This window comes from Poecilia formosa, unplaced genomic scaffold (genome assembly GCF_000485575.1).
Source record: "Poecilia formosa unplaced genomic scaffold, Poecilia_formosa-5.1.2 Scaffold154, whole genome shotgun sequence".
NCBI classification, from domain to species: domain Eukaryota; kingdom Metazoa; phylum Chordata; class Actinopteri; order Cyprinodontiformes; family Poeciliidae; genus Poecilia; species Poecilia formosa.
This window is the reverse complement of record NW_006800093.1, coordinates 1,286,757-1,299,547: the sequence shown is the minus strand read 5'-3', so window position 1 is coordinate 1,299,547 and position 12,791 is coordinate 1,286,757. Positions and strand designations below refer to the sequence as shown.

At 40.8% G+C, this 12,791-nt stretch overlaps 1 protein-coding gene across 3 annotated transcripts in view; it reads left to right on the top strand.

The window, feature by feature from the left end:
• Nucleotides 1–406: 406 nt before the first annotated feature.
• The window catches only part of apaf1 (apoptotic peptidase activating factor 1), a 31,796-nt gene continuing 19,411 nt past the window's right edge, over nt 407–12,791 (top strand). For 2 of the 3 annotated variants that reach the window (XM_007564059.2, XM_016677386.1), the window contains exons 1-21: nt 407–583; nt 2,429–2,601; nt 2,692–2,881; nt 3,008–3,208; nt 3,294–3,483; nt 3,858–3,970; nt 4,100–4,231; nt 4,763–5,001; nt 5,260–5,427; nt 5,589–5,720; nt 5,801–5,914; nt 5,997–6,181; nt 6,362–6,488; nt 6,953–7,078; nt 7,193–7,333; nt 7,433–7,558; nt 7,822–7,971; nt 8,252–8,380; nt 8,701–8,826; nt 9,680–9,799; nt 9,893–10,018. In XM_007564059.2, the coding sequence (XP_007564121.1) occupies nt 2,458–2,601; nt 2,692–2,881; nt 3,008–3,208; nt 3,294–3,483; nt 3,858–3,970; nt 4,100–4,231; nt 4,763–5,001; nt 5,260–5,427; nt 5,589–5,720; nt 5,801–5,914; nt 5,997–6,181; nt 6,362–6,488; nt 6,953–7,078; nt 7,193–7,333; nt 7,433–7,558; nt 7,822–7,971; nt 8,252–8,380; nt 8,701–8,826; nt 9,680–9,799; nt 9,893–10,018 (2,979 nt within the window). In that variant the 5' untranslated portion in view covers nt 407–583; nt 2,429–2,457. The remainder of the gene's footprint in view (nt 584–2,428; nt 2,602–2,691; nt 2,882–3,007; nt 3,209–3,293; nt 3,484–3,857; nt 3,971–4,099; nt 4,232–4,762; nt 5,002–5,259; nt 5,428–5,588; nt 5,721–5,800; nt 5,915–5,996; nt 6,182–6,361; nt 6,489–6,952; nt 7,079–7,192; nt 7,334–7,432; nt 7,559–7,821; nt 7,972–8,251; nt 8,381–8,700; nt 8,827–9,679; nt 9,800–9,892; nt 10,019–12,791) is intronic. The other variant, XM_016677385.1, reaches the window with a different exon arrangement.

The following is a 12,791-nucleotide window of genomic DNA, read 5'->3' as shown; positions in this document are numbered from 1 at the left end:
CCTTACAGAACTGACTTGTTTCCTGTTATTTTTATGACACTGAATTTGAATAAAGTGGTAACGTAAATGTCAAATAAACAGCACAAAATTATAAACACACTACTTCCAAGACCAAAATCGAAATGTATATATTTTACGTATTTGTTATAGAAGTCAAATGTAACTGTGTACCACACAATAAAACAATAAACGACACTGCTAGACCTGTACTTTATTCTATTAAAACGATATTTAGGTATATCTGCGTGTTACAAACTTGAAACACGTTTAAGAAAATGAGCTAAAAGATTATTTACGACAGTTAAGAAATTACTTGAACGCAGCATCAGTTTGCCCAGTTACAGATTCGTTAGTTCATTGCTCACGTGGTATAAATATCTCCCTGTGATTGGTTGTCTCTAACCGGAGTAGTTGTTATTGTTGTCTGTTCCCGGAAGCTTGAAACTCATATTGGGCGTTGTGTTATCATGTCGAAAGAGAAATAAAGATAGATTTTGTGGTTTGAAGGTATCTTAAAAACGCTACATAACTTTCAGGACTATCTTTCAACAGATAGCTTAATATTTATTCACAGAAGATAGTTGTGAGTACTTGTTTTCTGCTACTTTCTTTGTTTCTGTTTACCTCGGAATGTGTGAACTTGTCCAGACATACCTTTAAATGGTCAAAGTGTATCAGATATGCTGTAGCGACATTGGCGTCATACTTAAACTGTGGGTTTTGTTTATTATTCAGTCTGATAGTTCAGTTTCTCGTTAACCATTCGAATTTAAGGACTTTTAAGAATAAGTTTTAAATGCTACAAGTTAGTCTTCCTAAAAAAGCCGGATATATATTTTTATATTTCAGTAACATCTGATGGTATCTTACTCTACCTTCACCTTCCTCTTTGTCTTCCGGTGTGTTTGTCTCATCCTGTATGAGTTGAAACTTTGTCCACATCATTTTATGTCCGTCTCACTGTTATGCTATTTTTACTATTGATTAATCTGACAGTAATTTCTATTTTAATTAACTTCTATTTTAATTATTTACTGACAATTTTCACAATTGAAACCTGGTAGCTCACAGTTTCTTATTTGTACATTTGAAAACCATTTAGAAATTAGTTTATTTCATTAATTCAGTTCAAAAATAGAAGCCAGTGTATTATAGAATTGCAACACACAGCATACATTTCAAGCATATTCATGCAAAAGTAAAATTCAGATTCCCAGAATTAAAACATTTTGTAATAATAATTAAAGCAAAAACAAAAAATATTTTTAATGCATCAATCATATCCATGCACTTTACATTATTTGCACTCAATATCTGGTTGCTGGAACTTTTGTAATAATTATTGCATCGGTTGAGTGTTGCAATGCATGTGATCTGTGCACTCCTATTTCTGCTTATATCAGTGACCTTTCTGGTCTTCCTTCTCTGAGTTGGGTGTCAACTGCTGGCAAATCAGCAGACTTTTGCATTATTGTGTAGGCCATAAAATTAAAAACAAAAACAATGTTGTTATTCTTATTAATCTTGTGCACAATTTCACCAATTGTTTCCTGGATAGTACAATTTTTCCCCAAAGTTTATTTATGTTTTAAAGTGCATTTAAAGCATAAATAAGCTAAACTAAATAAAAGTAAAGGCAGTAGAATAATTGACATAGTTAGTGGTGCACCACTTGCTTACAACCAAAACTGGGTTAGAACAAACCCAAGCGCTCAGACATATACCTATACATGGAAGAGATCAAGTTAAAGTGAACATAATGTAGAAAAGGACAGAAACGGACAAATCAGATAATAAATATAGTGCCTAAAGGTATGTATTATTGCATTTACAATAAGAGAAGAAGTTGGCTGCAGTTGTTTTTTTTTTTTTTTTTTTTTTTTTGGTTGAGGAAGTGGTTTTTAATTCCAAAATAGAACTGAACTATTTATATGCGTTTATTATGCAACTCGCAGGACAAATTATATACAGCAGTATTCGTTGCATGTGGTTGTTTAAATCATTCCTTAAACCTTTTCAGCTTAAAAAGGTCCAAAAAAGTTTGTGTTTGTAAACAAAAAAGGTGAACATTTTTTGTATCATCATACAAAATAATTTACAAAAATCAGGTCTTTATTCTTGACAGCCGTGTTTGGTGATAACTGTTTCTTACAAAATCATAAGTGGAGAAAATAACAAATATTTCCAGTAATTCCAAAAGATACATTTGAATGAATTATTCTTTAATTAACTCTGTACATCTTTAAGTTAACCAAAGGTCTGGTAAACGTTTGATTTGAGACAAACTATAATTATGTGGGAAAGACTCTCCTCGGTGTAATTAAGTAAAGTGCAGAATCTATGTTTATGTTGGCCTGTTTTCTCATCCCTGTTTTTGAGTATTCTACTTCAATAAATATGAATTTATTTTTTGGGGGGGGGTTTTTAGCATCTGAATGGTCTGTGACCTCAGCACTGATGGCGCTGCAGGAGCGGACCCGGAGAAGTCTGCTGCGTTTGCGCCACCAGCTGGAGCAGGACATCAGGCCGCAGGACCTCATGGACCACATGATCAGCGATGGCGTGATCACAGTGGATGAGGAGGAGAAGGTCCGGATTAAGGTGAGCCAAGTCAAACGACGTCAAAAGGCAGCCAAACTACTTGTGCGCCAACCCTCCATTTGTTTCTGTGTTTGTGATTTCTCTCTGCAGCCCACCAGAAAAGACCAAGCTGCAGCACTGATCGACCTGCTGCTGAGGAAAGATGATTGTTCCGTCATTTCTTTCTATAACGCACTGATGAAAGAAACGTACCACGATCTGGCCAAATCGCTGTATCAAGACTTACCAGGTGTCTCCTTCAATGGACGAAAAGGCTCCTTTGACAGCTCCGAAACTTACGGTGAGAAGTGAGAAATTGTGGAGTGGCAGAGTTTCACCCGAACGTTTTCCGCATTCTGAACCTGGTTGTCAGGTTGTCGTAAAGTTGTCATGCTTTATATCAACTCTTTTCTGTTTTCCTCAACAGTCCAGATTATGCTGAGTGAAGGTGGCGTCCCACAGAGGCCTGTGGTGTTTGTCAGCAGACCAGAGCTGCTGAATCAGGTCAGGATGAAACTTGATTTGCTCCAGAAAGATGCCGGCGGCTGGGTTACGGTGTTCGGCATGGCCGGGTCAGGGAAGTCTGTGCTCGCCGCCGAGGCGGTCAGAGACCAGAGACTCATCGAAGGTGGATAACTAAACATGAACTCTAGGTTTTGCTAAAAAGGGGTTGTTGTTCCTTTTTCTCACCTCTTCCCGTCTCCTGCCCGCAGAGTGTTTCCCCAATGGGGTTCATTGGCTGTCCATCGGTCAGCTGGACAAATCAGACCTGCTGGTGAAGATCCAGTCGTTGTGTTTTCGACTGGAGCAGAACCTGGACTCCCAGTCGCAGCACCGGCCGCCCACCTCTCTGGATGAAGCAAAGGAGCGCCTGCGCTTCCTGATGTTGCGCAGGTATCCCAGGTAAGCCGGACGTTCCTCTGGATGTGTGGAAAAGAATATCTGATTTTTTTTTTCTCTCTCAGAAATCAGAAAATGTGTGGCTTGCATTAAAATTCCCCCTCTTTACTCTGATACCTCAAAATAAAATCCAGTGCAGCCAATTGTTTTAAGAAGCTTATTTATGCTGTTTTGTTATTATGTCTCCTTTTCCTTCAAACTGCAGAAGTATGCACTACTTTGTATTGGTTGTGTTGAAATTACAATAAAATACATTGAATGTGAATAAATTTTATGAATTCTTTGTAAGGTTCTGTAGTTCTGGAATGAAAAGAAAAGTAAATTATAGTTTTGTTCATGTTCACATCCTTAACTATCTTTTTTGTTTCTGTTTTTAGATCTCTACTAATCCTTGATGACATCTGGGATAGCTCGGTGCTCAAAGTGTTTGATATTCACTGTCGAATTCTTCTGACCACCAGAAACAGAAGCCTCACTGATTCTGTTAGCGGTATGTCGTCTGCTTGAATGCACATCATTTTCAGAAAAAAACAAAACAAAACAAACAAAAAAAAAAACACGAAGAGGAGCTCTACCCACATTATGTGATTAATGTGCTCTTTGTCCTTTCATGTTTTAGGTGCCAAGTATGAGGTGGAGGTAGAAAGTGTTCTGGACGACAGGAAGGCGCTGGAGATCCTGGCCCTGTACACTAAAATGAGTCAAAATGCTCTTCCTGCGGAGGCTCGCGACATCGTCAAAGAATGTAAAGGTCTGTAAACTGAAAAACAAGCAAAAAGTGTCATGATCCGTGTTTCTGTGTTTAGTTTTGAGTTTTTCTGTGTGGATTCTGTTTCCCTGTGAGTCTTTGTCCTGTCCTCCCCGTTGATTGTCTCCCAGGTGTGTCTCATTCCCTTGATTACCCCGTGTGTATTTGGTCTCACCTGTTGGTGTTCTTCGTCGGGTCCCTGTCTAAGTTTGTCTATCGCTGTCTTACGTGGTTTTCTTGCCAGTGGAACTGTATAGTCCTGGTAGTGTCGGCTCTCGTTTTCAGTCCTGTAATTCAGTAGCTACCGGTATTTAACTGTGTGCTAGTTCTCTGCCGTGCCGCAGACTGTGTGAGCATTTTCTCCATTAAACTCATCATCATCACCATAACCTGGGTCTCAGCGTCTCTCCTCGCCACCAACCACAACATTTTATGACAAAAAGACATTAAAAACTGGCCTCTGACATCCCAGTAAATTCGAATTGTTTTCACTCTTAAACTGTGGCTTTAATCCGCACGTCGTCTGCCTCTCAGGCTCTCCTCTGGTCGTGTCTCTGATCGGCGCTCTGCTCAAAGACAAACCCAACCGGTGGGATTACTACCTCCGCCAGCTGCGGCAGAAGCAGTTCAAGCGCATAAGGAAGTCTTCGTCCTACGACTACGACGCCTTGGATCAGGCCATGGCTGCAAGCATCGAGGTTCTACCAGACGAACATCGGGAGCGCTACAAAGACCTGACTGTGTTCCAAAAGGACGTCAAGATCCCCGCTAAGGTTTTTCTACGCAATATATTGCTGTTACACTTTTAAATTCATCATGAAAACAAAGAACATCAAATACTACATTAATTATGATGCTAAACACTCAAAATTGATGGGTAATTTTCTCGTGACTGAATTTTATGACTTTGACAAAAATTCATGAGACTAAGTCTCATTTTCTTCATCTTCCAGTACTGTCCTTTACTTGCTTGATCTAGATCAAAAATAATAAAAAAAAAACGTACATGACTCCTCTCTCTTTTCTTGTAGATTCTGTGTGTTTTGTGGGATCTGGAGCCGGAGGAGGTGGAGGACATTCTCCAAGAGTTTGTCAACAAATCCCTGCTTTTTGTAGACAACAACAGTAGACTGAACCTGTACTACCTTCACGACCTCCAGCTGGACTTCCTGGAGGAGCAGAACCGAGATCAGATACAGGTTTGGCCCCTTTCTTTTGTATCTTAACATGCCAACTCAGAATAACTAGCAAAAAACGAGCAGACACCATGTTACCTGGTCCGTTATAATATCTAAAACAGATACAACTGGAAAACAATTTCAGGTTTATTGATAATCAGTGACATCCTGCCGCATTTCAGAGTCTTCACAGGAAGGTGGTGGACCAGTACCACCATCACTACAGCGAGGCTGCTCCCACCTTTGGAGACGAGGGTCGTCTTTATTGGATCAGATTTCTCACCTACCACTTGGCCAAAGCCAAGATGTTCCAGGTGAAACTCGGCTCCGTTCCAGCATGTCCATTCAGTTAGACGAGCTCACCTTTGTCTTCTTCTGTTGTTCTTCTGGGTAGGAGCTGTATTCGCTCATGTTCTCGCTGGACTGGGTCAAGATGAAGGCAAAGGTAATGGGTCCAGCGCCCCTCATCAACGACTACATGGAGTACGGACCCATTCTGGACAAAGAGGTCAGTGGAACGCGGCGAACTTAGCTGCCGTCTCTGAGGCGGTTGGGAGTTTTCCTGCATGTTTTGCTCTGTTCCCCCCCAGAACAGTGAAGTTTGCAGCCAGTTCCAGGAGTTTCTGTCGCTGAACGGCCACCACCTGGAGGAGCGTCCGTTCCCCGACGTCGTGCAGCTCGCTCTGTCTCAGCCGCACTCCTCTGCCGTCTACAAACAGGCTCGGGAAAAGGCGCTGAACCCGGACAACGCTGGGAAGCTCTACTTTGAGTTAATGTATGAAAACAGTTTTATTTTTAATGCAAAATCCTAATTTTGGCTTAGTCTAGCTGTAGTGGCAACAATTATTTTGTAGCTCTTCAATTATCGTGTACATAACGACTTTAGGAGATTGTTCATTTTTGAAAAATACTTATTGTAGACTTTCATCCTGTGTATTTGTGAATGTCTTTACAGAAATAAGAGCAGCGCAGAAAATCTGTCCCGTTTGGTGATCCACCCTCACCTGGGCTCCATCTACTCCGCCTGCTTCTCCCACGATGGAACCAGAATCGCTTCCTGTGGAGCCAGCAAAACCCTGAAGGTATGTGGAGCAATATTACAACCAGAAAGGCAAAGAAAACCTACTGCTTATAAATATTGTCATATTATATTACTTAACTTTTTATTTATATATGTGTTTTTCTTTGTATTTTTCTCAGTCATTTTCTCTTTGCTGCTTTCTGTTTTTCAACTGTATTTGTATTAAGTTATTTCTGTCATTTTAGATTACTTATCTTTAATTCTTTATTTATTTCATAATATTTCCTTTTAATGTTATATATTTTTCCCTTTGTCTCAATTTATATGATGCAATGTTTTTAACTCAAAATGTAGATATTTTAAATTTTTTATTACAAATCTTCAGTGTTAATCTATTTGTACACATCCCTTTACTTTTTGTACATTGAATCACTTTTTTAATTGTGAGCACTGATTTTAACATTAGATGTGTTTTTGATGTATTTTTTTGTTTTAATCATTAAACTCCTATATTTCTTCTCTCAGGTATTTAAAAGTACCTCAGGTGAGAAGCTGATGGAGATCCAGGCTCATGATGAAGAGGTTCTCTGCTGCGCCTTCTCCCCTGACGACCATCTTCTAGCAACCTGCTCAAGCGACCGGAAAGTCAAGGTGAGCATTAGCTGCTAACCGCAGCAGCTAATGAATAAAAGGGCAACTAAATGTGTAACTTATAGATGGAAAATGCTCCGTTTTTCTATTTAGACGTGAGATTTTATCCTGCAGGTGTGGAACATCCAGCAAGGCAAACTGCTGAGGATCTTTGAAGAGGAGCATGAAGAGCAGGTGAACCACTGCGAGTTCACCAACATGTCACAGCGCCTCCTGCTGGCCACATGCTCCAACGACAACTTCTTAAATGTCAAGGTGAGGAATGGCTCTGGTTTCCTCTACATTCCTTTTCATTTTGTTTTATATTTTTTTTGTCAGTATTTGTCACATTGTGTATTATTTCTGCTTCTTTAGATTTGGAATCTGAACAAGCCGTCGTCCCAGAACACCATGTTTGGTCACTTTGAGCCGGTGAACCACTGCTGTTTCTCCCCTGATGATGCTTATTTATCCACTTCCTCCAACGACGGCACCATTAAGGTGACTTTCAATCAGATTTAGATAAATACATTCATGAGTTGAGTTTTATTTAAAACCTAAAAGTTTGTAGGTGTGTTAAGAACAAACACTAACCCTGCAGAAATTTAAAATCCAGTAAAACAAAATCTGTGCCAAATAGAAATATCTTTAAATGAACACATTTTAAAGCTGGACTGATTTATGGTTGCTCATGTTGTGATCATTTTACCTTAACCACCGTTCAGAGATGACATGCTTGATATTATAGCTTTGTGTTCTCACAGTTGTTCCAGGTGTCTGCAGCCAACGAGTGGAAGACGATTGATGTGAAGAGTTTCTTGTCAGAAAGCGATGATGAGGACGTTCTTGTGAAGTGCAGCACCTGGACCGCAGACGGCAAACGTATCATATGCGCCGCCAGAAATGCTGCCTTGGTGAGCATTAATGCAGGAAAATTAGAAATTTTGAATGCGAGTCGGGATGGATGACCACATGCTGATTATTATTCGATGAAAGGCGTCAAATGTGTCGGTTAACTACTGAAAAGCCACTTTCTGTTGTGTCTTTTCTGCTCTTCCTTTGCGCATGCATTAATTTTAAGTAGGAATTAGCCTAAAGTTTTCCTGTTTTTGATCTCTTTTACATCCTTTTTAAATATAACAAGCTCTAAGGACACTCAAGATGCTGATACGTTTTGAAATTCCCATTTCTTAGGTGTTTGACGTCCAGACGTCGGACATGTTGCTGGAAATCAAGACGAATCGTCTGAGCACAGTCCAGTACTGTCACGCCTGTCCTGCCAGTAACCTGTTGGCACTAGCATTCTCAAATTATGCCATTGAGGTACTACCCTAGTTATGCTAGTACTTAGTTTCCTGTAATTTCTTCTGAAAGGAGGGGAATATTTTTCAGTGTCCTCCATAATTAGTGGCACCTGTAAAGATGTGTAGAAACACCTTAAAGTAAATTAATTAAAGCATGATTTCATACTGAAAGATGTGAGTGTATTTGTTGCTAAACAATCCCAATTTATACCTTTTTACACATTTTTCCCCACAAGTGCCAGTTAGTGTGGAGAGCGCTGTAAATCTCTTACATTTCAAATATAGTTTAAATCGTTTAATTTCAAAGCTGTTATTTGTTTCTGTGTGGTTTCTTTTCAGCTGTGGGATCTTGAGGAAAAGAAGAAGCGGGCGGACTGCAGCGGCCACCTGAGCTGGGTCCAGCGGGTCCAGTTCTCTAGAGACGGCTCTCAGCTGCTGTCCTGCTCCGACGACCAGACAATCAGGGTGAGAGTTTTCATCCATGTGATGAGATGTTATGCTGTTACAGAAGTCGGACGATCCTCCAGTTGCTGCTATCTGACAGTTTGACCAACTGGGTTTATTTTAGATTCTAGTAACAGAAAAACAGAAGAAAACGTTTTGAATATTGATGTGAACAGCATGTGGTGACATTTATTCAAGTCTGTCACCTGTAATCTGGGAAATGTGCAACTTCCAAACCGCATGGTTTGACAAAAGATTGAGGTTGTGCAACAGGTCAGAACCACCTGAGAGTGGATTTGAGCCTCTTGTGGTCAGGATGACCCTGAGTAAGAGCTGCAGCTGTGAACCCACCAGTGGAGGAGAAAGAAAACAAACCTCACAAGTCACAGCTCTCTGGCTTCAAACAGCCCACGCTGCTCTGTGGTGTTGGACTTTTCTTCTAAGGAAAGCAAAACATGTTAAAGTCTGTGTGTCTCTGCCAGACTCCGAATGGGGATGACGAATATAAGTTTGCATTTCCTTCCTTGACTGTCTGACCTTTGGCAGTTATTGCATAATAACTGATTTTATGATACAATAATAAAGTCAGTTATAGGAACCCAAAGCGTTTTAAAGTACTGAGCTACTGGATAGTAGCTACAGCTCTCGTGTCCAGAGGTGAGGCCGCCATACACTACTGCCACCGTTAGCAGTGAAAGGCGGGTGAAGAATCCGGCCCAAGGACATGAAGACAGATGGAGGCGTTGCCACCATTTCCCTTTCTAACCCTGCAAAGTTTTATCACCTGTTGGATCAATTCAGCTTTATTTAAATATAGTGAACAAATATTGTTGCGGAGTGGGGGTTCACAAGTCTTGCTTCTCATGTGTTGCAGTTATGGGAGACCGAGAAGGTCCACACGTCCTCGGCCGTCTGCCTGAAGAGGGATTCGGACGTTCTCTTTAATGGTGAGGAAATCATCGTGTCGGCTGCAGACAACTGCAACAGACTCCAGGTGGGTTGTTAGGAAAGCTGGTTTCCCAGTGAAAGTGAAGCCGAACTGTACGATGGCACAGTTTTATCCCCTTGTTTTGCGTTTTTATCCCAGGTGCGGGGCGGCAGAACAGGATCGGTGCTGTTCCAGTCAGAGGAGCTGCCCTGCAGAATCCGGTCCACATGCATGTGCAAGAATCCGTCTGCAGTGGCTCTGGGACAAGAGAACGGAAATGTGCAGGTAAAAAAACTGGAATTTCATCCTTTCTATTCATTCTTTCTATTATCTCTGCACTTAATCTAAAAACAGAAAATGAAAATGGTAAAACGGATAATTTATGTTTGACATTTGAACTGATTGAAGCTATTCAGACCAATATGCCTTTATATGAGGGGAAAAGCAAAACTTCACTCAATTGAAGGAAGATCAACAACAGTCAGTGACAACAGTCTGGAAAGAGTTACTAAGTAGCTTTTGTGAATCAGAGAGAGCTACTGTCCCTAAATAGATGTAAAAAAAAAAAAAAATGAAGTGGGGAACCTTCCTGGGAGTGTCGGTTTACCACAATTACTCCAAGAAAACATCAACGGCTCATCACAAAATACCCCAGAACAACATCTACAGCAGGCCTCACTTAGCTCAGATGGGGTGAGAGTTTATAATTTGGGAAGGTTTGGAGTTAAAAATCACTGAACACAAAAGGAACGCACAGGCATTTTGTCAAAAAACATCTTGATCCCAGACAGACAAAACAAAATTTTTAATGGAAGAAAAAAAAAACTGCACTTGGGGAAAGAAAAACGGGGTAACACTTTATTTGAAGGGGGTGCATAAGACTGGCATGATATAACATCTGTCATGAATATAAAGGAGTCTTTATGAATGTTTGACAGTTGTCATGATGCAAAGTTGCTCTAAAAGTCCATTAAAAATGCCAACTTTGCATTAAATTATCATACTTTATAAAATCATGCAAAGCAGCAGGAAAATGATTGAAGGCACATCAGCAACTCCGCCTGTCTCTGGTTCAAACAAATGCAGATTTGGAGTGGCCTAGTCAAAGCATTGACCTAAATCTTGAGCTGGTAATTCATATAAACATAAAAAAACCTCCCCAATGTGGATGAATGAAAACAATTATTTCAAACAGGCTGAAACGCTTGATGTAAGATGTTTCTGTTAAGTTTAGAAGGAACTTAGTTTTTCACAGCACTGAAAAAGTCTGACTTCTGATCCTGCTCTGTTATACCCTTTATTTTCTTTTTTGCTTCCTGCAGATCTTCGTCGTCTTGTTGCCCCACGTTTAGTAGAGAACAATGTAGGCAGAGATTGATATGCCGGGGTTCTTTGCGTCACCTTTTTTTGTTTTTCCCCATTCGGACTTCCCCTCAGTTCTCCCTCCCTCTGCAAATAAAAGCGGAGTCTCCTGGGACTGCAGCGTAGCGTCCCACAGCAGAGAGCGGCGCTAATTATTTAAGACGTCCTGGAGAAGTTAAGCATTTTAATTACTCTTCCTCTCTGGACCTTCCTGAGCCTTTTCTCCAGTCTCCTGACCCAGGAGATAATTAATGGAGCAATTAATAAAACAGCAGCACAGATGGGTTGATCTCTTGAACTTGGAGGGGTGAGAACCATTTTTCAGCCAGAAAAATAAAACGAGAGGTGAATTTTATTTAAAGTTCCATTAAGGAATTAGGACCTGCAAAAATAGATGCACTGCAATATTTGGAATCAAGAACATACATCAAAAGATGTGCAAAAAAAAAAAGACTTCAAACAATATCCCTTATTGGCAACCTCAACATTTTCCATAAAATGAGACTGAAGCACTTTTCTATGTCATACTTTACTCTTTTCTGCTAGTCTAACATGGAAAATCACTCAAACCTGCCTACATCTACCAGGAGAGATACCCAGCATATTTCTGCTTCTCCTCCTCTGCTGACACCAGGTGGCGCCCTGCGATAAAGCCCCACAGCCACAAATCACTGCAATGCATTTCTCCCCAGTGCACCCAAAGGAAAATTAGCAATCTCTTCTCGTGACATTGTCAGATGTCCACTAAAGCACAAAAGTGACCGCCTTTTAGTGAAAAATGTGGGGCAGAGAACAGTCTGCCTGTGCGCCTCCGGCACGCAGGAATACACCATGTGTTTGTGTTGTGTGGCGGGTGTCAGGGCTGACAGCTAGTCGGCTGCTGAGGACGATTGGCTGCAGGATCCGTCAACTGCTGACCTCCTGCAGGGAGGTGCTGCTGGCTGTAGCTCAGTGCACAGGCAGGGTGCAGGTATTGTACAGCGGAGATGGACTAGAAGTGACTGTTTGCTTCTTTGGAATACTAATAATAGCAAAGGGGTTGTTCTCACCGTTGGGTCGTTCTTTGATCATCCAAAGTTGCACATTTTGGAGAGTAAATAAAATTCTGGCGAGTGTTGCAAGGCACGTTTTGTTTTTGCTAAATAAAATCCAGTTCAATCAGTTGGCTTCATAAGTCAGCTAATTAGTGATGGCTCTTTCAGGAAGACTATTGCCTTTGACATAAAGTCACAGCTACAATGCAACAGTTTGGATCAGATTATATTAATGTGTTAAAATTGCCCAGTCAAAGTCCAACCCTAAACCACTTCATGTCCACAAACGCATTTCCTGGAGTCTACAAACTATGAGATAACATTGAGTTTCTAGATATTGGGGATAGATGTTGTCCTACAAAGTATCCACTAAAGGAGCTGAATGCAAATGCAGGCCACACCTTTCAGATTTTCATTCCCAGGAGAACACACTAGAGTTTTCGCTTTCAATTTGACAAAATCGGAATGAATGCTTTTCCATTTAGTTTGTGAAACCCTTTCTTATTAGGTCGAGTTCCTTCTTCCACCTGAACAGAAAGCCTCAGCTAAGAACGTGGCAGGCATGGCCTCAGGCTCTGTCTGCTCAGACGTTTCAACACTCTCTCATCTGAGCTCTGGCTGTTCTAGAACACGCTAAAATCCCAGATGTTGCAACGCTGCTC